The sequence below is a fragment of the Myotis daubentonii genome, chromosome 4 (assembly GCF_963259705.1).
Source record: "Myotis daubentonii chromosome 4, mMyoDau2.1, whole genome shotgun sequence".
In the NCBI taxonomy this organism is placed as follows: Eukaryota; Metazoa; Chordata; class Mammalia; order Chiroptera; family Vespertilionidae; genus Myotis; species Myotis daubentonii.
Genome location: NC_081843.1, coordinates 6,081,282 through 6,106,091, shown reverse-complemented (window position 1 = coordinate 6,106,091; position 24,810 = coordinate 6,081,282). Strand labels below are relative to the sequence as shown.

The 24,810-nt window shown below is 45.2% G+C and overlaps 1 protein-coding gene and 2 non-coding genes across 4 annotated transcripts in view; 1 reads left to right on the top strand and 2 right to left on the bottom strand.

Moving 5' to 3' along the window:
- Positions 1 to 24,810, top strand: part of COG7 (component of oligomeric golgi complex 7) — a 71,568-nt gene that overhangs the window by 20,331 nt on the left and 26,427 nt on the right. For both annotated transcript variants that reach the window (XM_059692073.1, XM_059692072.1), the window contains exons 5-8: positions 9,106 to 9,188; positions 9,906 to 10,028; positions 20,261 to 20,459; positions 23,110 to 23,237. In XM_059692073.1, coding sequence (XP_059548056.1) covers positions 9,106 to 9,188; positions 9,906 to 10,028; positions 20,261 to 20,459; positions 23,110 to 23,237 — 533 coding nt within the window. The remainder of the gene's footprint in view (positions 1 to 9,105; positions 9,189 to 9,905; positions 10,029 to 20,260; positions 20,460 to 23,109; positions 23,238 to 24,810) is intronic.
- LOC132233988 (small nucleolar RNA U2-30) lies at positions 19,835 to 19,904 on the bottom strand. Its single transcript, XR_009452825.1, has one exon. It is a non-coding gene; the product is annotated as a small nucleolar RNA U2-30 (small nucleolar RNA).
- Positions 20,059 to 20,138, bottom strand: LOC132233989 (small nucleolar RNA U2-19). The gene has a single exon (XR_009452826.1). It is a non-coding gene; the product is annotated as a small nucleolar RNA U2-19 (small nucleolar RNA).

The window sequence follows — 24,810 nt, the reverse complement described above, 5'->3', positions numbered from 1 at the left end:
AAAGAACATTATGTGGGTATGTTACTTTCCAGTGTTATTTCAACACATATGTTTATCTGACTCTCCCTTTCCCTTTGTCCCACAAAATGTTTGGTAAACCAGGAAGAAACAGGAGTAAAACGGTTTTCTTACCTTTACAGCTATTTGTTTTTTTTTTCTCACAGTTGTTTGTTTTGCACAAAACATAATCTGTCCACTGCTCCTGCTTCCTTCACTCATAAGCCCTTCTGCTCTGGGTTTAATGTTCTTCTCATCCTGTTGCATTGAACTCTCCAACAACTGTCACCAGCAAACTTGGAGGCCTCATCCATTTATACTTCACTGTTTCTCATTGTCAACAAGTGTTAATATTTTTTGCTCCCTTCTTTCTGAAACGCTTCCCTCCCTGGCTCCTGAGAGGTAGTATTGATTTTGTTTATATGATGGTACATTTCCAATGATTTAAATTAAGTCACGAGAAGATGCTATCTTGGGTTCTGTATGCTGTCTTAAATTTGTTTTAGGATGGTTGCATGTGATGAGACCAGGCTTCATTAGTTATTTTTTTGGAAATCTATAGCTAGCTAGTTAATATGAATATGCACACCTGTGTATATATAAACTCTTATCATACATATAAACATTATAAAATTTCATTGTACTGAGTTTGACCATATACTTTATTATTAAACTAGGACACTTTTAGAGGAAAAGGGAGTGCTTTCAATCATGAAGCTGGGACAACAGTTGTAAACTGTCACCCCTGTTCCCATATAGAACCCTTGAGAATGATCCTGTGGCTAGTTGAGTTTTCCCTGTGGGTGAGAGCAGCTTAATAACCTCTCTGTGCCAAACAACTAGCTGTCCTCCCTCTGAAGATTTGCTAACGGGAGCTTCGCAGTTCAGTCCTCCTGGTAGTCAGACCTGCAAAGGCCTGGCCTCCCTCCCCTGGGGGGGAAGCCACACCTAAATGGAACTCACAGTCAGCCCTCAATACTACTGTGTTAGCTAGTCACAAAAATTATTGTAACATTTTATAAATGCCTTTTTAATAGATGCGTTTAATAAAAGATTGAATGTATTATTTTTATTTTCTCTGACCTACTAAAATGGCAAATCACATTAATAGCATTTCTGATTGTTGCATTATTCTGCAAATCAACAAGCTCCACTTGTCCATGGTGGGTGTGTGTATGTGTGTGTTCATGTCCTACTGGATGTTTGCTGACATTTTACTTAGAATTTTTTTTTTAATATATTTTATTGACTTTTTACAGCGAGGAAGGGAGAGGGATAGAGAGTTTAGAAACATCGATGAGAGAGAAACATCGATCAGCTGCCTCCTGCACACCCCCCACTGGGGATGTGCCCGCAACCAAGGTACATGCCCTTGACCGGAATCGAACCCGGGACCCTTCAGTCTGCAGGTTGACGCTCTATCCACCGAGCCAAACCGGCCAGGGCTACTTAGAATTTTTTTGTTGAGATCACATAAGTGAATATTTTGTCAGGTTGTAGTACCATGATTCTGTTGGCCTCATGAAAACATTGGGAAGCTTTTCTTCTTTCTTTTTCTTTTTAATCCTCATTTGAGAATATTTTTCCATTGATTTTTTTTTTTTTTTAAGAGAGAGTAGAAGGAAGGGGGAGAGGCAGAGAGATAGAAACTTCGATGTGAGAGAGACACATTCATTGGTTGCCTCCTGCACACACCCTGACCAAGGCTGGGTTGAACCTGCAACCGAGGTACATGCTCTTGACAGGAATCGAACCTGGGACCCTTCAGTCTGCAAGCCATTGTTCTTTCCACTTCTCTTTTAGGATTTAAATAGTATTTTTATCAATATTGTTATGATCCCCTTGAGTACTTTTTGTCTGCAGTTCCACTTGCATATGAATATTATGACTTTTGTCTATTCTTATGCCAGTACCACACTGTTTTGATTATTGTGGCTTTGTAGTAAGTTTATTTTTTATTTTATTTTAGAGAGGAAGGGAAGGAGAAATAGAGAAACATCAATGTGAGAGAGAAACGTTGATCAGTTGCCCCCTGCCCATGTCCCAACCAGAAATCAAACCCAAAACCTGGGCATGTGCCCTGACTGGGAATTGAACCCGCCCCCTTTTGGTGTATTGGACAGTGCTCCAACCAGCTGAGCCACAGGGGCCAGGGCGGGTAAGTTTTGAAATGAAGTGTGAGATCACCAGTGTGGATGAGCACTGGGGCACCCAGTGATACCATGCGGCACAGGTCTTCTTCCCACACCTTGCCGTGACCTCCCTCCACTCCCTGTCTTCACTCCTTTCCAGCGTGCTGCTTCGTGCTTATGCTCAGAGCTCTCCCAGCAGTTCCACTCCTCTTGAACCAAGATGATTGCATTGCATTCTTTGAAGTTTGTAGTACAGGTATTTTCCTGGCTTTAACGTAGATGAAATGGTGTTGTGTTTCTTTTGGTGGCTAATTCTGCTCTCAGGAAGCCCCCCCCCCCCCAAAAAAGAAGGAAAAAGTAATGTGCCCTCTCATCAGTCATCTCTCCTGGAGGCCCAGGTGCTGCTGCTTCTTCTCTTCTTTTTTTCTTCTTAACGTTTTTATTGATTTCAGAGAGGAAGGGATAAGGAGGGAGAGACATCAGTGATGAGAGAGAATCATTGATTGTCTGGTCGCCTCCTGCACATTCCCTACTGGGGATCAAGCCCACAACCCAGGCATGTGCCCTGACCAGGAATCCAGCCATGACATCTTGGTTCACAGGTCGATGCTCAACCATACCAGCCGGGTAAAGTGCTTCTTTACCTAGCAGTTCTTAAAGGGAGAGCTCTGATAAATTTGTACATCCCCAACACATACCCTTTTCTGTTTGTCTCCCAGAGCGACAGTCTCTGTAATAGACATGCCTACTTTGTTTTATACAGCCAGTTGATAAGTTGAATCAACTTTCTGTGGCATAACTTTACATGTAATAGAAAGATGCATTTATTTATGCCACCTTATGAAAAGAATAAGCATTTAAAGGCAAATAGTAATTTCCTCACCCATGGATTCCTACTCATTAAAGCAGTATCTACAGTATTGGCAGGTTTCCAGAGTTTAGCTGGATTGTCTCTGCAGTGGTTGCTATTACAGATTTTCCTTCTTAGCAGTTTATTGGGCTTCCTAGAGATGAAGGGGAGCAAAGCAGATATAAAAGGTGGGTCAGCTCAGGTTTTTTTCTTCTTTTTGATTGAATCCTAAGACTGTGGCATCTATGCTTTGGCCAGAAGGGGGCAGTGTTGCTGCACATTGAGGGCCCGCAGGGACCAGCCTTCCGCTTTCCTGCGGTCATCCTGGAAGCAAGGGCTTTGTGTAGTCATTTCCTCTCTAGGAAGCATGTCAGAAATTACTTGACATTAGACCCATAACTTGACTCCTAGAGCCCTTTGCTACGTGTGGAATGCTGATGTTTACCACGCTATTCACTTACTCCTTAAGCCACCAAATCTGGGGGTTGAGTTTGCATTTTTGTATGGTTCCCATGTGGTATCACAGTAAGAATTTTCAAAGAGCTAACTAACTGGTAACTCTTACTTCAACCTAGTAATAATGTGAGGAACAGGGAATATCCAGATGAGTCAGGTAAGGTTTCTGCCCGTCAGGACAGCTTGGGCGAGGGTGAGGGTCGGAGAGAGTGCACAGATAGTTACAAGACAGAATGTGAAAGCCACCGAGGCCAGGACCAAGGAGAGGACGCTTTTATGCAGGAGCTAGAATCTGTGCAGAACCTTGAAAGAGATGGATTTAAAAACATCTGAAAATATTTCTTATTATAAATGTAATGCGTATAGAGGTTATTGGAAATTTGAAAAATAGAGAAAAGAAGATTGAGCAGTAAACTCCCCATAGAGATGACTGTTAGTGTTTTCTTCCAGTTTCCCCCCTTTGTATACATATATCTTTCAAGGAATGTATATATATTGAGTATATACATTTTTATTTTTTTGCCTCCAGTTAGCATTATAGCATGAGTATTTTCTCCTGGATGTAAGATTTTGATAGGTGAGGAGAAGCATTTGGCAGAGGGAACAACATGTTTGAATGGTACAGAAGTAGGAAAACGGTCTGTTTTGGGGAATAATAATTAAACCGATTTTTGTGGAGTGAATGTTGGGAAATGGTCATTGATGAGGCTGGAAAGGAAGGTTGGGGACAGCAAGTTTTGCTTGAGCAGATGAAGGAGCTTCTGGTCAGGGAGTATTCATCGCTGTTAGCAGTTTATTAGTAAGTCTCCTGAGGAGTCTGGCTGAGAGGAAGCAGTGCTGACTGGAGATTGGACAGACCTAGCTTTAACTCTCTGGCTGCTGCATATGAACAGTGAGACCACAGTTCCCTCAGTCACACGAGTGGAATACAACTGGGAGGATTAAGGGAGACAGCAGGAGCTGCCCAGGGGAGACATTCAGGGATCATTCATTCCTCTGGGACCTCCTGTTTGGAGACTGGGGCTCTCAGAGTGGCCCAAAGGGGACAGTTTCTACGAGGCTAGTGAGGAACGCTTGGAGATTCTGCTTGAATGAGAGCTGCAGCATTCCTAAAAGGCCTGCAGCTCAGCAGATTTAGCTAAACTACAGATCGGAAGTGCAGACCCCCAAATGAGTTAATTGGCTTTGCTTTTTCTTGAGTTCAGCTAAATCCTGCCCCTCCCCCCCCCCCCCCCCCCCCCGGCCCCCTGTCAGCTACAATGTTGGAAAAGTCAAATCATACTGAAGGTCTTATAGAGGAAAATAGCTCCTCATGCCCCACTTCCAGTCCCAGGAGACCACCACTTTTGATTTCTAGAGCTCTAGTTTTCTGGTATTTCTCTTTGCATTTCTGCATAATAAATGTATTACTTTATTTCTTCATATAAGATCTGTTGACCCCATTGTTATAGCTAAGGATTTAGCTCTCATAGCTTTCCTCTCCCCCTTACCCATTCTCCTCCTATATCATCATTTTATTTATTTATTTAATTAAAAAAATATTTTTATTGCCCTGGCTGGTTTGGCTCAGTGGATAGAGCGTCAGCCTGCAGACTGAAGGGTCCCAGGTTAGATTCCGGGTCAGGGCACATGCCCGGGTTGTGGGCTCAATCCCCAGTAGGGGGTGTGCAGGAGGCAGCCCATCAATGATTCTCTCTCAGTGTTGATATTTGTATCTCTCTCTCTCTCCCTCTCCCTTCCTCTCTGAAATTTTTGTACACCCCATACTGGGTATCGAGCCCTGACCAGGGATCAAACCGTGACCTCCTGATTCATAGATCAATGCTCAACCGCTGAGCCACGCCAGCGGGGCTATACCATCATTTTAAATTGAATTGAATAGTATTTATATTATCACAATTTTATAAATAGTTCTTTTATTTTTAACTCCTTTTCTGTTCAGCTTCATGTTTATCCTGAAGTGTCTGATTGCCTTTTTATTCTTTCTCTTCCTTCTTACCATCCATAGTTCTTAATTTTTTCCAAACACTGTATCTTGGAAGTAAGGCATTCTTCTGAGTTTCCCCTTGTCCCAGAGACTTCCCTTCTGGAGCTCTCTCTTCGCTGGTCTGGACCAGCACAGCTCCTGGAATTCTTTGGTAGGTCTGAGATTAAAATCTTGTGCCTGTCAGTTGTCATTATGGACAAGTCATAGGTGTTAGAGGATGTCTCAGGAACCTTGGCCCTTCTGGTTGTGTGATCTTGACTAGCTTATTTATTCTGTTGGCAGTTTCTCCACCTTCTTGACTCGAGGGTTGCATGAAGTTAGTGTTATATAAAGGGAAAGCTTTGGAAGAAGTCCTGTGAGTGTACAAGTGGGCCTGGAAGCTTGTCCACAGTGAGTTTCTGTTCCTGTGACCTACTCCGCAGAGCTGTCTTGGACATTATCCTCACTTCTCTTTATATTTACTCACACACTCAAGCACATGCTCTGTTTGCCCAGGGCAGAGGAGCAGCGAGCAGGGAAGGGTGAAGGGCGGTTCTCTCAGGCACATGCTTCGGGCCGGTTCCTGCGGGCTGTAGCTGGGAGCAAACAGGGTGACGTGCAGAATGATACAGTGGAGGAAGTACTTTAGGGAGCGGTTTCAGGGCATTTTTTTCTGTATATTTATTTCATTTAACAGGTAATTCTGACCTCTCTCCTGCATGTGGGGCACTCTGAGAAGCACTTACGTCGAAATAGAATGTGAAATCATATGTGAAAGCAGCATAAATAAATTTGGGGACTCTTATTTTTAAAAAAATATATTTTTATTGATTTCAGAAAGGAAGGGAAAGGGAGAGAGAAGTAGAAAGATCAATGATGAGAGAGAATCACTGATCGGCTGCCTCCTGCATGTCCCCTACTGGGGATCAAGCCTACAGCTCGGGCTTGTGCCCTGACTGGGAATTGAACTGGCGACCTCTTGGTGCATGGGAAGAGGCTCAACCAACTGAGATGCACTGGCCAGGGCCCACAGTTAATCTTGATGGCATTTCGTGGACAGTCTTTTGCACCTCTGATCAATTACTTTAATCAGGAGGATTTGAGGCCCTGGCGGGCCAGACCCTGTGCCCTTTATAGAGTCAGCTTCACTAGGAACATTTAAACGGGAAATGGGAGAGTGAGAGGCAGATGCATGGTTCCTCAGAGAAGAACCCGATTCTTTTAGCAGAAAAGGGGCAGTAGAGGCAGTAGAGGTGGGGCTGCAAAATGAGTTCACTTTAAGACCCCACAGTACCAGCAGGTGGCTCTGCACCAGCAGGTGCCCAGCAGTTATTCTGAATTGAATTAGAGGCATTTGCAGGAGCCTAGAGTCCTTATAATCGCCAGTGTTTGTTTCCTATTTCTGTTGTTTGAACAGGAACTTCCCCCAGTTTCACAAATGTGTCTGTTTAATTTAAATGCACTAGTCTTGAAAAACTTGAATTCCTCTGTAAGGGCTGAAGATTCATGTATTATTACTTTTAAGTTTCACAGTGGTTTACTAAATGGGTTTGTTATATAGCCCAATTTTGCTTTATTACTAGTTTTAAGAAATAATAAATTCTGCTGTGTTGGGTAGAGATTGTAAAGTTGTGATTATATTTAGACTAGTAAACACTAGAAGTTTTTTTCTGAAAACATTCTGTGAATATACACCAAAATGTTGCCAGTGTTTAACAGAGTGTGATAGGATTATAGGCAGTTTTTTCTTCTTCTGTTTTCTGTTTCCAACATGCTGTAATACTGCTGACGTAAGCTAGGTGCTGTTGTCCTCAAGCCAGTCCTGAGCTGTATCGCCTAAGGGCCTGTTCCTTGGTGCCCCTTCCAGTTGCCAACGCTGTTCACTCGGCGGTTGTGCTTCCCTGTACTCAGAAGTGATGCACTTCAAATCTGGTGACAGAATCTGGGTGACAGAGGACTGATGCTGCTGTTTTTAGGTGCCTGTGCTGTGCCTGGTGATGCCTAACATCTAGCCTTCACAACGACCCTGTTGTAAACTGTTTAGGCTAGCTGGGACACACACAGCTTTACCCCATGCTGGGCACGTATGCAAATGAGCAGTTGGCCCTAAATGGTAGTTTCTGTAAAAAGGTTACGTCTGCACTTTAGCCAGATGAGTTAAGTTCCCACAACTCAAGACCGAAGCCCTTACACCCTTAAAGGCCATAGCCCATGTCTGTCCCTTTTCTACCACCATCCACGCCACGACTAACAACCTGCATCTCACTGACCACCAAGCAAAGAGGAGAGCTGGAACTTGAAAGGCAGGCACAGGAAATGCGCGGGGCACTAGCAGAGCCTGCAAGGTCCCTGGCTTCTCCCTGGCCTGTCAGCCTTAGCTTAAGGACTGGGTTGTCACAACCCCTCCAACTCTCCCCCCACAACAACCCCTCCAAAAAACCTGCCCCGGCAGCTCAGTGCTGCACTGTGGCCCGAAGACCTGGGAGGGAGCAGTTATTCGCAAGCACAGCTCTGGTGCTGCAGCCTGACCCCAGCGCCGCTGTGCAGTGCGGCTCAAAGGCAGCGCGTTTACTAGTACTGCCTGCCATGGACTGTGCTAGCCCCTAGAAACAGTGAAATAAGACAGGGAGGTCCCGGTCCTGTGGAGCTTATGTTTCTTTCTTTTTTTAAATCCATCACCCGAGGATATTTTTCCATTGATTTTTAGAGAGAGTGGAAGAGAGAGGGAAAGACAGAGAGAAATATCGATGTAAGAGAAGCACATCAACTGGTTGCCTCCTGCACAAACCCTGACCAGTCAGGGAGGAGCCTGCAACCGAGGTATGTGCTCTTGACCGGAATCGAACCCGGGACCTTCAGTCTGCAGGCCAACGCTCTATCCACTGAGCCAAACTGGCTAGGGCTGGAGCGTATATTTCCAGGAAAGACCATAAGCTGTTATACAAGTAACTAAATAGAATAACATAGATTGTGATTAGTATATGGAGGGGAAGATGTGATAGGGAGTCGCAGCAATAATCCAGCCTCGGTCGGCTGATTGGGAAGGCCCTGTGCTGATGAGGCGCAGGCCACACAGGGAGCCAGAGGGTCCTCCGACTTCGAAAGTGTGAAGGCCGGGTCTGCCCGTGTCATGTGAGTATTGGATGGGGCCGTGTAGGTCGGGGCTGGAGGAGGGTGCTCACGTGGGCTGGCAGTTGACTTGCCAGCTGCTGACGCTCTTTGGGCTGCAGTGTTCGCCGGGCACGGGGTTGGTTGACGGTTGTTTCAGATCCCGTTGAGGCTGATATGTTATGATTCAGCCTTGGAGCCAGGCAGGCGAGTTGCTTAAAGCACAGAATTGTCGGGGGCTCTCACCCTTCCTCGCACAACTCTGAGCGGCAGTTCCTTCAGTGTTACAGCCTAAGCCCCACCCGTGATTCTAACTCTTTTTTCTAGTCCCATGTAACGATTACTTGTCTTAGCTGTATTAATGGTGCTTATTGATGCATTATTCTGAACAGGCCTGTCCCATTGAGACATGGTCTGCCCCTAACTTTCCTTATGTGTCACATTTATGATCTCCACGCGTGAGTTACGCCATTGCCTAGGTAGGAATTTCTGAATACTAGCTCATGTGTCCATCCACATTTATTTTCGTAAATTCTTTCTCTGGCTGCAACAGAAAACCTGATAACAGCATTTGCACGTTTTATGTTCTCCTTTAGAGCAATCCAAAGTGTTTGTGAAGGTGTTTACTGAAATTGACCGGATGCCCCAACTCCTTGCATACTACTACAAGTGTCACAAGGTGAGGAGCTGTGCGGGTCATGCTTGTGGAATCCTAGTTTTCCTGCTCACAGGTAAAAATTGCCTCCTGCGCTGACCTTTGTCTGTTCATTAGCCAGCAGGGGGTGCTCTGGGTCCAGCCTGGGGATTCAGTCAGTTGCCAGTTGGAAAAGGAATCATCAGTTTTGGTCCCATATTTACTTACAGCTGGATTTCATTTATAGACTGAAAAGTTGTTTTTTTTCCTCTAGGAGAGATTACGCTTTATTATGCCCTCAGCCAGCCATGAGAATTTCATATATTTCCCAGGGTGGTTGAGGTCAGGTTCCTGAAAAACTTGACAGTGTCCTGGGCTAACTTGATTTCTTTCAGGTCCGATGCTCATGTGTCATTTAAGCAGTAGTGTTAGAACTTGAAGCTAACCTCCCCCCCCCCCCCCCCCCTTCTGAGGTCCCTTCAGAAGGGTGGAGGCCTGCTGAGGGAAGTACATTGGCCTGCTTTTGGAGCAAGATAAAAGGAGAAGGGATCACTTAGAGGGCACAGATTCAGTTTGGATTGATGATCAGAGCAGGTAACCCTAAGGGGCTTTTCCTGTCTTTGGAGGTGCACGGCCATTCGTGGGGCCGCGGGTGCTCAGGAGAGGAGGCAGCAGTGCATTGCTTGCCGTGGCAGGGGGACAGGGCGGTTTAGGGGCAGCATGTGTTGTACCCAGCGGGGCCCCTTTGTTCTGCCTGTGCAGGCGCAGCTTGTAGCAGCTTGGCAAGAGCTGTGCCAGAGCGACCTCCCCCTGGAGCGGCAGCTCACCGGACTGTACGACGTCTTACTCGGAGCTTGGCACACGCAAACCCAATGGGCTACGCAGGTAACACTCACTGGGGCTCTGGGGAGGACAAAGCCTTGGTGACAGGAGACAGGCGTCTGCTCTGGGAGCGGCCTCTCAACTCAGCGCACCCCTGAAGAGCCTCCCTGCTTGCTGCCGGCAGGGAAGGGGTTAAAGATAAGCTTCCAATCCCAAGGCAGTAAAACCTCCAGATCTGTGAAAGCTCTTATCATCGTTCTTGTCTGTATCTTAAGTAGAATCTAATGTGGCCGTGCTGGTTGTAGTTCACAGGGGAGCCTGGCATTCCTGGGGCCATTATCTCTGATCAGAAAGCAGGCGGCTCTTGGTCAGGTGCTGTTTGTGAGAACAAGATCAAGATCATTTTTATCTTAACTTTGGATAAAATTTTCCTGGGCCATAGTTAGTTTCTCTTGTTCTCACAATACCTTGCGAGTTAGCAGAAGAATGTGGTTTTACAGGCACCCTCTGACTTGGGTCAGCGGCGAGACTGGGCAACTTATGTGAAGCGGAACCTTTTCATCATTTCTTTCCAAAAATTTCTAGCCGTAAAGGGTGTGAATTATTGTCCCCTTGTCTTTTTATTGATTGGTGGATTTTATTTATTTATTTTAGAGAAGAAAGAAGGGAGAGAGAGATTGATTTGCTGTTCCACTTAGTGATGCAGTCATTGGTTGATTCTTGTATGTTCCCCGCCCTGGGATGGGACCACAATGTTGGCCCATCGGGATGATGCTCTAACAAGCTGAGCTACCTCGTCTCAATGCCCTGGGTCCTCCTTTAGAAGGGAGAAGGCTACCTGACTTCTGAGTGACGACTGGCTGGGTCTGTTTATGGTGGGACTTACATATTTTTTCAAACTTAGTTGTGAATCCCTCTTCAGACGTCTGTCAGTCATTTGCTGGAGCGAATGCAGCTGCAGTCGAGAGAAGTCCTGCAGGGCGACGTGCAAGGTGGGGAGGCCGCTCTTCTCCATCCTCACTTCTTCCTCCTTTAATCAGCCCAAGTCAGACTGAAAGAGAAAACTGGAAAACAGCGTCCTGTAGCAGTTTCACAGTGTTTGTGAGCCCTTAGTTTTCACTGGCCCTGTCCACCCTTGCCTCCTCTGCTGATAGCACGAGGATGGAGACAGGCCTTGTCCATGTGTACAGATGTTCTTCACCATCTAAGAACAAGGATCTAGACTTCCCAGACTGTGTTCAGGCCTCATCTACAATTCTATATCCTCAGGTAAGGATGAACAACAAGAACAACAACAAAAAATACTTAAAAATATTTAAAAAAGCGTTTATGCTAGGTCGTACTTTGGGCCTGTGACCCATTTTCCTTTCAGGATATAAGCATGGGAGGTGGTTGTCCTCTTCTGAAGTTCAGTCTAGTGCAAAAGGCACCAAGGGTGCTGGGGTGACAGCATCTCCTTCAGATATTTTCCCTCGTATTTTACTATGAAAACTTCCAACATACAACAACTGGAGATCATTGTACAGTGAGCACCCGGGTACCCACCTCCCAGGCCCCACAGTGAACATCTTATTGTATTAACTTTATCACAGGTCTAGGCATCTGTCCATGTGTCTGTCCTGTCATTGACCCATCTCATATTTTTTATTGATTTCAAAGTAAGTTGCAAACATCATTCACTTCAGAACATACATTTTTTTCTTTAAATCTTTATTACTGAAAGTATTTCATATTCCCCTTTTTTCTTAAAAATATTTTTATTGATTTCAGAAAGGAAGGGAGAGGGAGAGAGATATAGAAGCATAAATGATGAGCGAGAACTACTGATTGGATGCCTCACACACATCCCCCACTGGGGATCGAGCCCGTAACCCGGGCATGTGCCCCTGACCAGAATTGAACCCAGAACCCTTCAGTCTTCAGGCCACTACTGCATCCACTGAGCCAGACCAGCCAGGGCAGTCTCCTTTTTTCCCCATTGACCCCTTTTATTTAGCTCACCCTCGCCCCAGGCCTTCACCATCTTCTTGTCTGTGTCCATGGGTTATGAATATATGCATACAAACAACATTCATATATTTTTTTTAAAGATTTTTTTAATATATATTTTATTGATTTTTTACAGAGAGGAAGGGAGAGAGATAGAGAGTCAGAAACATCAATGAGAGAGAAACATCGACCAGCCGCTTCCTGCACATCCCCCACCGGGGATGTGCCCGCAACCCAGGCACATGCCCTTGACCGGAATCGAACCTGGGACCTTTCAGTCTGCAGGCCGACGCTCTATCCACTGAGCCAAACCGGTTTCGGCAACATTCATATTTTTAACCATGGGTTATGAATATATGCATACAAACAACACTCATATTTTAAACTAGAGTTTAACATTTGTTTATGTTTTTTTATAAAATTGGGAAATGCAATAATCTTAAATATGCCATTCGAATGGTTTTGACAAATGCAGCTATCTGTGCAGCCTCATCCCTATTAAGATACAGAACATGAGACCATCACCTAGAAAGTTCCCTCATGCTTCCTCCTCGTCAGTCTGCACCACACCTGGGAAGGCACCCACTCTTCCGATGGTTTCAATCATAAATCAGTTTGCCTGTTTTAGAATTTGATATGAAGGAAGCCTTGCAGTGTGTCTTTTCGTAAGGCTTCTTTCAGTGCGGTTTTTGAGATTTATTTATGTGGTTGTGTGTATTAGTAGTTTGTTCCTTTAAAAAAATATATATATTTTTATTGATTTCAGAGAGGAAGGGAGAGAGGGAGAGAGAGATAGAAACATCAATAATGGAGAATCGTTGATCGGCTGCCTCCTGCACACTCCCTAGTGGGGATCGACCCCGCCACTCAGCATATTCCTTTGACTGGAATTGAACCCGGGATCCTTCAGTCTGCAGGCCAACGCTCTATCCACTGGGCCAAACCAGCTAGGGCACCACTTTAACCATTTTTAAGTGTACAGTTAAGTGGCATTAAGTATATTCACAGTGTTTATTATCACCATTATTTCCAGAACTTTTTCTTATCATCTCAAATGGGAACAGTGTACTCATTAAGCAATAACTGTCCATTCCTCCCTCCCCCATCATCTGGTAACTACTAGTCTACTATTCCTGTAAATTTTCCTATTGTACATACCTCATGTCAATGGAATCATACAATATTTCTTCCTTTGTCTGCCTTATTTCACTTAGCATATTTTCAGGCATCATCCATTTTGTAACGTGTGTCAGAATGTCATCCTTTTTATGACTGAATAATATTCCATTGTATATACATATGTAACACATTTTGTTTATCCATCTATCTGATGAGAGACACTTGAATTGCTTCTACCTGTTGGCTATTGTAAACAATGCCTCTATGAACATTGGTGTACAAATACCTATTTGTGTTTCTGCTTTTTTTTTTTTTTAAGTATTTTTTGTTGTTGTTCTTGTTGTTAATCCTTACCTGAGGATATTTTCCCATTGATTTTTAGAGAGAGTAGAAGGGAGCGGGAGAGACACAGAGAGAAACATTGATGTGAGAGAGACATACCAACTAGTGCCTCCCGCATGTGCCCCGACCAGGGCCGGGGATTGAGCCTGCAACCGAGGTATGTGCCCCTGACTGGAATTGAACCTGGGACCCTCAGTCCACGGGCCGCTCTGTTCACTGCGCCAAACTGTCCCTGTTCTCAGTTCTTTTGGGTATATACCTAGGACTGGAATTGTGGGGTCATACTGTAATTTTTTGACATTTGGGGAGCTGCCAACTGAGTACCTTTTTTATATTCCTACCAGCAATGCACAAGAGTTCTAATTTCTCTACATCCTTGCCATTACTTGTCTTTTTAAAAAATTTTTATGTTAGCCATCCTAGTGGGTAATGTGGTATGTTATTTGTATTAGCTTATTTGGAGATGTGTCTTTTTAAAAACAAATTTTTTATTGATTTTAGAGAGAAAGGGGGAGAGAGAGAGAGATAGAAAGATCAATGATGACAGAGTATCACTGATAGCTGCCTTCTGCATGCCCCACACTGACGATTGAGCCTGCAATCCCGGTATGTGCCCTGACCGGGAATAGGCGAACTGTGACCTCCTGGTTCATAGGTTGACACTCAATCACTGAGCCATGCCAGCCGGGCTGGAGATATGTTATTTAAAGTATTTTGCCCATTTTTGAGTTGGGTTGTTTGTTTGAATGTTACTGAATTGTAGGAGTTCCTTATATATACCCCTTATCAGATACATGATTTGAAAATATTTTTTCCCCATTCTATGGGTTGTCATTTTATTCTTTGATAGTATCTTTTTTTAAATTTTTTTTAGAGAGAGAGGAAAATGGAGAGAAGATAGAGAGAGAGAAAGAGAAACATTGATTTGTTGTTCCACCCACTTACGTATTCACTGGTTGATTCTTGTATGTGCCTTGACCAGGGATCAAACCTACAGCCTGGACATATCGGGAAGACACTCCAACCAACTGAGCAACCTGGCCAGGACTTGATCGTGTCTTTTGATGCACAAAATTTTTAAAATTTTGATTTTGTACAATTTATTTTTTCTTTTGTTACCTATGCTTTTGATGTCATATTTAATAAACTATTGCTAAATCCAAGGACATAAGAATTTTTTTCTATGTTTTCTTTTATAGTTCAGCTCAATGTTATGAGTTAATTTTTTTTACAGTGTTAGATAAGAATCCAAAATCTTCCATTTGCATGTGTATATACAGTTTTCTGAGCACCATTTTTATTTATTTATTTTATTGATTTCAGAGAGGAAAGGAGAGAGATAGAGAGATAGAAACATCAATGATGAGAGAGAATCATTGATCGGCTGCCTCCTGCACGCCCCCCATAAGGGGGGATTGAGCCCATAACCTGGGCATGTGCCCTTGGCCAGAATCGAACATGGAATCCTTTAGTCCGCAGGCTGACGCTCTATCCACTGAGCAAAACCAGCTCGGGCTGAGCACCATTTGTTGATATGCTTGTCCTTTCCCCTATTGAATGGTTTTGGCACCTACTAGTATGTTAAACATAATTTGACCACTTATATGAAAGTTTACTTCTGGGCTCTCTATTCTACTCTATTGGCTTATATGTTTTTTCTTAAGCCAGCACCACACTGTTTTGATTATTGGAGCTTTGTAGTAAGTTTTGAAATTGGAAAGTAGGAGACTGCTAACGTTCTTTTTCAAGATTGTTTTGGCTGTTTGGCACCCCCTGAAATTCCATATGAATTTTAGGATGGGCTTTTCCTTTTCTCCATAAAATATCATTGGGATTTTGAAGGAGTTGCATTGAATCTGTAGATTGCTTTGGTAGTTATTACCATCTTAACAATATTAAGCCTTCCAATTTATGAACATGGAATGTTTGCCATTTTGTTTGTGTGTTCTTTAATTTCTTTCAGCAGTGTTTTGTTGTTTTCGGTGTACAAGTCTTTCAGCTCCTTGATTGTGTTTATTTTTAAATATTTTATTCTTTTTGATGCTATTGTAAATGGAATTGTTTTCTTAATTTTTTCATATTGTTCGCTGTTAGTATATAGAAACAATGGATTTTTTTAAAATTAAAATATTTTTATTAATTTTTGAGTATGATGTTAGCTGGGGTATTTTCATAAATTGTCTTTATCATGTTATGGAAGTTTCTATTACTAGTTTATTGAATTTTTATTATGCTTTTCTTGCATAAATTGAGATGATCATGTATTTTTCCCTTTATTCTGTAAATGTGCGACATTACATCGTGTATATTACATTTGTGTATATTGAACCATCCTTGCATTCTGGAGATGAGTTTCACTTGGTCGTGGTGCATAATCTTTTTAATGTGCTGCTGAATTTGGTTTACATGTATCTTGTTTAGGATTTTTGTATTCATAAGGGATATTAGTATATAATTTCCTTTTCTTTTAGTCTCTGTCTGACTTTGGTATCAGGGCGATGCTGGCCTCTTAGAATGAGTTTACAAGTGTTCTGTATTAGTTTGCTAGGGCCCCTATAACAAAGCACCACAGATCAGGTGGTTTAGGTTTAAACAGCAGGAATTCATCTTCTTACAGTTTTGGAGGCTAGAAGTTTAAGATGAAGATCTCAGCAGGGTTGGTTTCTTTCTTCCTTTTAAAAATCTTTATTGTTGAAAGTATTCTGTATGTACCCGTTCCCCCCCCCCCCCCATTGACCCTTTCTAGCCCCGCCCCAGGCCATCACCATCCTATTGTCTGTGTCCATGGGTTATACATATATGCATACAAGTTGTTTGGTTGGTCTCTTCCCACCCCCACCCCCTACCCTTCACCCCCCAACCCCTGCCTTCTCTTTGAGATTCAACAGTCTGTTCCATGCTTCTAAGTCTCTGGATCTATTTTATTCAGTTTATTTTGCTTATTAGATTCCACATATGAGTGAGATCGTGCGATACTTGTCTTTCTCTGGCTGGTCTATTTCGCTTAGCATAATGCTCTCCAGGTCCCTCCATGCTGTCTCAAAGGGACCTGGGTTGGTTTCTACTGAGGCCTCTCCTTGGCTTGCAGGTGGCTGGTTCTCCCAGTGTCCTCACATGGTCGTCCCTCAGTGTGCCTGTGTCCCAATCTGCTCTCATAAGGATTAGGGCCCACCCAGATGACCTTATTTTACCTTAGTTGCCTCTTTATTGACTTATTTATTTATTTTTAAAAAACCCTCACTCAAGGATATTTTTCCATTGAATTTTAGAGTGGAAGAGAGAGGGAAAGACAGAGCGAAATACTGATGTGAGAGAAACACAGTGATTGGTTGCCTCCTGCACGTGCCCTGACCAGGCCCTGGGCTGGGGAGGAGCCTGCAACTGAGATATTTGCCCTTGACCAGAATCGAACCTGAGACCCTTCTATCTGCAGGCTGGTGCTCTATCCACCGAGCCAAACTGGATAGGGCCTTCGTTGCCTCTTTAAAGGCCCTCTCTCCAAATGCGGTACATTCTGAGGTACTAGAATCCACGTATGAATTTTTTTTGGGGGGGTGGGGGGGGGGCGTGGACACAATTCAGACCACAGCACGTCTCTTCCTCTTCAGTTTTTGGAAGAGTTTGAGAAGGATTCATGTTAATTCTTCCTTAATTGTTTGGTAGAAATTCATCAGTGAAGCCATCTGTTCTGGGTTTTTCTTTGTTGGGAGGTTTTTGATTATTGATTCAATCTCCTTACTAGTTATAGGTCTGTTCAGATTTTCTATTTCTTCTGAGTCAGTTTTGATAAATTTTATTTTTTAATTTGTCCATTTCATCTAAATTAATTTGTTGGCATACAATTATTCATGATAACCTCTTATAATCCTTTTTATTTCTATAAAATTGGTAGTAATGTCCTCACTTCCATGTTTAATTTTATTACTTTGAGTCATCCCTCTTTTTTCTTCATCAATCTAGATAAAGATTTGTCCATTTAAATTTTTTCGAAGAACCGACTTCTAGTCTTATTGATTTTTAAATTGATTTTTCTATTCTTTCATATATTTCTGTTCTAATCTTTATTATTTTTGTTCTTTTGCTATTGTTGAGTTTAGTTTCTTTTTTCTAGTTTCTTAATGTATACAGTTAGGCTACCGATTTGAGACATTTCTTTTTTAATGTCTGCATCTACAGCTATAAATTTCCCTCTTAGCACTGCTTATGCTTATCCCCTAAGTTTTGCTATTTAGTGTTTTCATTTTCATTTATCTCAAGGTATTTTCTAATAAAAATTTTAATTTATTGATTTTGTAGTTATTAAACTCATACCTTACTTGGCCTAGGGCTGCATAAGAACAGTCATATATCTCGCTTCATGTTTGTGCATATTTAATTATTTGTATACTAGAGGCCCGGTGCACAAAAATTTGTGCACTCGGGGGGAAAGGGGGGTCCCTCAGCCCGGCCTGTGCCCTCTAGCAGTCTGGGACCCCTCGGGAGATAACGACCTGCTGGCTTAGGCCTGCTCCCGGGTGGCAGAGGGCAGGCCCAATCCCTAGGTGCAGCCCCTGGTCGGGCTCAGAGCAGGGCTGATTGAGGGGTTGAGGCACCACCCCCTGTCACACTCAAGGCAGGGTCGATGGGGAGGTTGCGGCATGACCCCCTGTCACGCACAGAGCAGGGCCCATCAGGGGGTTGGGGAGCTCCCCCCTGTCACGCACAGAGCAGGGCCCATCAGGGCGTTGAGGAGCTCCGCCCTGTCACTCACAGAATAGGTCCGATAGGGGAGTTGGGGCACTGTCCCCTGTCACACACAGAGCAGGGCGGATCAGTGGGTTGGGGTGCTGCCCTCTATCACCCACAGAGCAGGGCCGATCAGGGGGTTGGGGCGCCGCCACTCTCACACTCAGGGCAGGGCTGATGGGGAGGTTATGGCTCTACCCCATCACACACAGAGCAGGGCCCGGGGGGGGCGGGTTGGGGTGCCGCACCCTGTCACACACAGAGCAGGGCCGATCAGGGTGTTTGGGCGTTGCCCCCTGTCATGCTGATCCCGGTGCCGGGAGGCCTCTCGGCTCCGCTGATCCCGGTGCTGGGAGGCATATTACCCTTTTACTATATAGGGTAGAGTCCTGGTGCATGGGTGGGTGCCAGCTGGTTTTCCCTGAAGGGTGTCCTGGATCAGGGTGAGGGTCCCCACTGGGGTGCCTGGCCAGTCTGGGTGAGGGGCTGAGGGCTGTTTTCAGGCTGGGGGTGACTGAACTCCCAAACGCTCCTTTTTTCCTTTTTTTTTTTTATTCTGGGCCAGCTTTAGCTTGAGGCTTGGCTCCAGCTCTTAGGCCTCCGCTCCTGAAAGTAGGTTTCTGGCCTTTGCTTACAATGTTGCGAATCTGCTGGCTGAAGTCTGGCGGTATTTGTTACAATGTTTGAAACTGCAGGCTCAGAGGCAGCGGCAGGCGGGGAACGTTGGTTTTCTCTGTCACTGAGGCAAGCAAGCCTCATGTTAGTTTCAAGCTGCCTGACTGCCGGCCGCCATCTTGGCTGATGGTTAATTTGCATATCTTGCTGATTAGCCAATGAAAAGGGTAGCGGTCGTACTCCAATTACCATGTTTCTCTTTTATTAGTGTAGATATGTAAAAGCCTAAGCGACCAGCCGACCGTTCTATCATCCGCCCGGTAGCTATGATGTACACTAACTACTGGGGGCAGACACTCAGTGCAGGAGCTGCTGAGCTGTGGTGATTTGGCAGCTGCGGTTTTCGGGTGACTCACCCAGAACCAGAGAGGAGGGAGCCCGATTCCGGGGTGCGTCATCCGAGAACCACCCTCTCGCAATGAGGGACCCTTCCAGGGATGTCGGAGAGCCGGTTTTGGCCTGATTCCCACAGGCCGGATTCGTGCACGGGGCCTCTAGTGTGATAATAAAAAAGCATTTAATCAGCAGAGGTGGTCTGAAAGCATTCCCCTCTAAATTCACTGTGTACGTGATTAGTTTAGTCCAAGGTACCTGTCGTTCACAGAATGGGGTAAAGCTTCAATGAATAGATGAATCTATAATCTGAAAGGCTCTGGATTCACTATTCCTGGTGGTCCTTCCCTTTACTGAAGATCTGTGTCAAGAGGAGAGGTGGCTGCAAGCTGGAAGGTCCTCCTGCTTCTTTTCAGTGAATTGCTCTTTAATTCAATTTTGTTCCCTCTTCTAAACCCTCCCAATTTCTGCATTGTCATCTTCACAGCCCTCTCTCGCCAGTGTTTGGTGACCATCTGAATACCCCATTTCGTAGATTTGAAATAGGTCAGCACTTGGGGCCTGTGATGGGCATGAAGTAGCCAGTTGTTCTGGACAGGTTGCAGGTCCTGCCAGTTCTCTTGGTTCTGAGCACGTTCACATCTGCTGTGAAGAAAGCTTGGGGCTCATAGCTCTTTTTTTTTTTTTGAGCTCAGGTCAAGTGTAGAAACCTTCATAATTACGAAGGTCAGTAGTCAAACCTTTTCATCATTGCTCAGAACTGATCAGCCTTTCAAACACATATGTCCCCCACCTTCCCACCCCGTCTCATTCATCCATCAGCAAGTTCTCAGTTATCCACTGTCACCTTTACAAACAAATACACACACGCACACACACTCATTGTTTTAAATGACTTTATGCGTTTGCTTCTCCGAACTAGAGAGGTCATGTGTCAGGTGGACTGGAAGGTCTCCTGACGCTCAGTCTTGGCTGTTTCCATCGCTGACCCACTTCAGTAGAGGCTCATAGCTCTTGATTCGACCCTTGGAGCGGTCCAGGAGATGGCTTCCTTAGGAGGCGTGCACCCATTTGATCACGCGTGCTAACGCATGTGCCCTCTCCCGCTGCAGGTTTTCAAGAACCCCTACGAGGTGGTGACTGTGCTGCTGATTCAGACCCTGGGCGACTTGGCACCCTCTCTGCCCATGTGCCTGGGCTCCAGTGTGGAGCAGGCGGGGCCCGAGCTGGAGCTCCCCAAGCTGCTGGAGCTGTACGCTGCCACTGCCCACTTTGCCAAGGGGCTGGAGATGGCACTGCAGCCCCACTCAGGTAAACACCCTCTCCAGGCTCTGGCTTGTCTTTACTCACTTTTGTTCACGCTTCTGAGCCTGGGTTGGTTTGCCTTTTTAGGCGACTGATTTTACAGCAGTGGGAGGAGTCACTGGTTTCCTTCTCCACAGATATGAGACCCTTTTCCACGAAAGCAGTGCCATTGTGGGAATAGTTGCTGCTTCATGCATTTACCAGCAGCAGTGCGGCCGGCGCTCGGCACGCTCGGAGGCGATGGGCCTTTCTGAGGGTCTTAGGTGGTGAAAGAGGCAGGTAGACGTGGCCACCAGTTGGCAGAGGTTCCTTTGGGAAGGTAGTGTCCTCTTCCTTTATTTAAAACTTCTTTTTCTCAGTCCTCACCCAAGGACATGCTCATTGATTTTTAGAGAGGAAGGAAGAGGGAGAGGAAGGAGGAGGGAGAGAGAAAGAGAAACATTGACATGAGAGAGGAACATCGATCTGTTGCTTCCCACACGTGCCTCCCCTGGGATTGAACCTGCAACCCAGGAATGCGCCCTGACTGGGAGTCAAGCCCTCAACCCCCTTGGTGTACGGATGACGCCCGACCAACTGAGCCACCAGGCCGGGGCAGTGTCCTCTTCCTCTTAAATCATCATATCACCTCAGGCAGTTCAGCCTAAAAGTTAGGTTTCAGAGGAGTTTTTTGCTGTGACAAACTTTGAGCAGGGATGCTGTGTCAGGACTGAGGTGGCCGCAGGGAGAATGGGCATCCCCTGCTGCCCCTGAGAGCAGAGCGCTTCCTGTCTTCGTTCAGGCACATGATGCTGAGGGTGCCGCGCAGCCCCAGCTGTTTCCATCTGTTCCTAAAGCACCATCAGCTTTTAGGTACCACAGACATCGCGACGCATGCTGCTGTCAGATCAGGAAGTAGCTCCAGGAAGGGCTGCTGTGCTGTGTGGCTATTGTGTCAACCAGCTCAGCTTATTTAATAGTTATTCTCTATAATTACACTGGCATATAATTGCCTTGGACATTCCAGGGAGTATGTTTATTGTTCAGGCTCCTGGTGATTCATAGGTGTTATTGGCACACTCACTGGTCAGGTCTTGGTTGTGGGAGAGGCACGGTGGCTGTGCAGCTTCCAGAGGACCAGGGGTGCCCTTCCCAGTGGCCGGAGAGGGTGTGGGGACCATGCGTCCTGCTGGAGCCGAGGGGCCATGGACAGTGTGGAGAGAGGAATGAGGAGAGAAGTGCTTTGGTAGTCAGCCATAGTGGGTAAGATCTCTAATGTTTCCTAAAGCGAGTTTTAAAAGGTATTTTTTAAAATGTAAAAGTCCTTTGGAAACACAAAAATAAAGAGGCTAAAATGAGCTGTAACCTTATCGCTCGGAGAGAGCCTACAACATTCTGTATTGCCTCCCAGTAATTCAAATACACATTTTTCATAAATACATGTAAATACTTTATATGCACACACATGCATATGTGTATACATTTTTAAATATTTGTTGTATACAATCTTATATTCTCTTTTTTTGCTTAAGATAATGTAAGGAGCATTTTCTTATGTCATTAAATGTTTAATGGCCACTTTATAACTATGAGTTACTATAACTTTTTATTCATTCTTGGAACAGTTTGTGTCAAAAAGCAAGAAAGCACTTAAAGACTGATAGGGACACATCAAAAAGGTACAGGCGCCAACCTGAAGGAGCAGCCACTGGCCATAGTTGAAATAATTTGAACATTAAAATGAATAATGACAATAGTGGCTGAAAACACAATGAATAAAAAAGGATTCATGAGTTCATAGTGATATTAAAGAGTGAGAAAGAGCCCTGGCTGGGTGTCTGTGCCAGGCACCGAAAGGCTGTCGGTGCGATTCCCGGCCGGGCACACACCTAGGTTGCAGTTCAGTCCCCAGTTAGGGTGCATGTGGGAGGCAACCGGAAGATGTTTCTCTCTACAGTGATGTTCCCTCTCTCCCTCTCTCCTTCTCTCCTTCTCCCTCTCTCCCTCTCTCCCTCTCTTCCTCTTTCCCTCTTTCCCCTCTCCCCTCTCCCTCCCCGCCCCTCTTTCTCCCCCTCCTTAAAAATCAATAAAAACATATCCTCGGTGAGGATTTAAGTAAAAAAAAGAAAGGAAAAATCCATTTATGGTCAGTAATGATAAAGTCTATTCAGGCAAAGATTATCAATGGATGCCAAAGCCACTGGGCAAATGGTCATCTTAGAAGTTGAATTGCTGTCATTTAAATTTTTGATACAGAAGTTTTACATTTTTTGTGTTGAAGATGGGCATTTCGGGAATCCCCGTGTGAGCACCTGTTCTGCAAAGCCCGGGAGAGGGCTCCCCTGCAGGGCCTCTGCATCATTTGAAGGTGTTCTTTTTCTTTTCTTTTTGACTTTAAATAATTTTTTGTTTTCAGTTACAATATGAAGGGATTCTTAACCACAATGGGTTGTTGGAGTTAGGGGGTGAGAGCTTTAATAGTGCTTTAGACAAACAATACACAGAGTTCAAATGTATCAAGATACTTGTGAATGCTGCAGCTCGCAGGGACAGGACAGGCTGGTGACGGTAGCTACCCTGAGAGGAAACAGGGGAGTCCCAGTCCCTGTCCCTGTCGTTTCCCAGGACTGATTTCTGACTGTGTTCACGATTGCCTCTCCCTTCTTACTCCCTGAAGACGAGCACAACCCGGTGAAAGTCATGGAGCTGGTGGGTGCTGTTTACGGTCCGTACAAACCCTACCAGCTCAGGTACGGCGAGATGGAAGCCCAGAACCTCCTCATCCAGATCAGCGCGGTGCCTCTGGTAATGTCCCCACCTCCACTGGCCGCTTGGCTCATTCTGTTTGCCAGGCGGGTTGGGGGTGGCATGCCCTGGGGAAGGTGTGAGGTGGCCTCAGGTGTGCACGGGGGTGGAACGGGTGTGCGAAGACCGGCCTGAAGGGCCGTGTGGGCTCTTGGGAACCAAATGTCAGATGAGACCACAGATGCGCACCCCCAGTTTTCTACTTCAAATCTCCAGCAACGGTTTAGCCAAACGGAATCTTCCATCTGCTGGGGATAATAAGTTGATTGTTTCCTCGTTAACATTTTTTTAATAATTCCTTGTTGTTGTTGATCCTCCACTGAGGTTATTTTTTCCACTGATTTTTAGAGAGAGTGGAAGGGAGGGGGAGAGACAAAGAGAGAGAAACATTGATATGAAAGACACATCGATTGGTTGCCTCCCACACACACCCTGACTGGGCTAGGGATCAAGCCTGCAACTGAAGTTCGTGCCCTTGACCAGAATCAAACCCGAGACCTTCCAGTCTGAGGGCTGAGACTGTAACCACTGATCAAACTGGCTAGGGCTTTAATAATTAAAAAAGTTTTTATTTCATAGAGAGGAAGGGAGAGAGAGAGAGAGAGAGAGAGAGAGAAACATCAATGATGAGAGAGAATCATTGACTGCCTCCTGCACGCCCCCTACTGGGGATTGAGTCCACAACTTGGGCATGTGCCCTGACCGGGAATAGAATCATTGCCTCCTGGTTCATGGGTTGATTTAATTTTTTGGCCATCTTTTGTTTGAGGCAGATGAGCAAGGGGCGCATCAGCGGGCTCTTACAGACAGGGCTCTAGGGGCACTGGAGGGGAAGGAAGGTCATGTCTCGGGCAGGTGTTAAGGTTGGTGTGAGGTGAGTTGACATTTAGGCACAGATCGCATGGTAGTTAAATCTGCCTCCTCACCGCTGTTCCCCTTTGCGGGGATGCACCAGGAGAGTGTTCTGCCTCAGCGACATGCTGGCCCATGCAGGAGGCGTTTGCTTTTCCCTGCATTCTTTTGGAAAGTCTGATACAGAGAATTTGAGTCCTAGCTTGAGAACAGGAGAGAACAATGCCATGTTAATCACGTGAAAAGAGGGAAGGGATGAAAATGTAAGGATGCATGTCAGGGTTTGATTACACCTTTCTGCCAGGAGTTAATTTCTGTGATCTCTCTGGCCACTTAAACTGCTCTCCTCCACGTCAGGCTGGTGAAGAGCTATCCCAGTTGGGGACTGCATTTTTATTTATTTTTTAATTCTTACTTGAGGATATTTTTTCATTGATTTTTAGAGAGAGGGAAAGACAGAGATAAATATTGATGTGAGAGAAATACATCAATTGGTTGCCTCTTGCACGAGCCCAGACCAGGGCCCAGGGCCTGCAGCTGAGGTACCTGCCCTTGATCGGAATCGAACCCAGGACCCTTCAGTCCGCAGGCTGATGCTCTATCCACTGAGCACCACCGGCCACGGCGGGGACTGCATTTGTGATGTCCCTGCTGAGTGATGTCACCGTGGATGAGGAGGCTTGAAAGGCACCCATCTCAGTGTTGTCTGTTTATTTGTTCT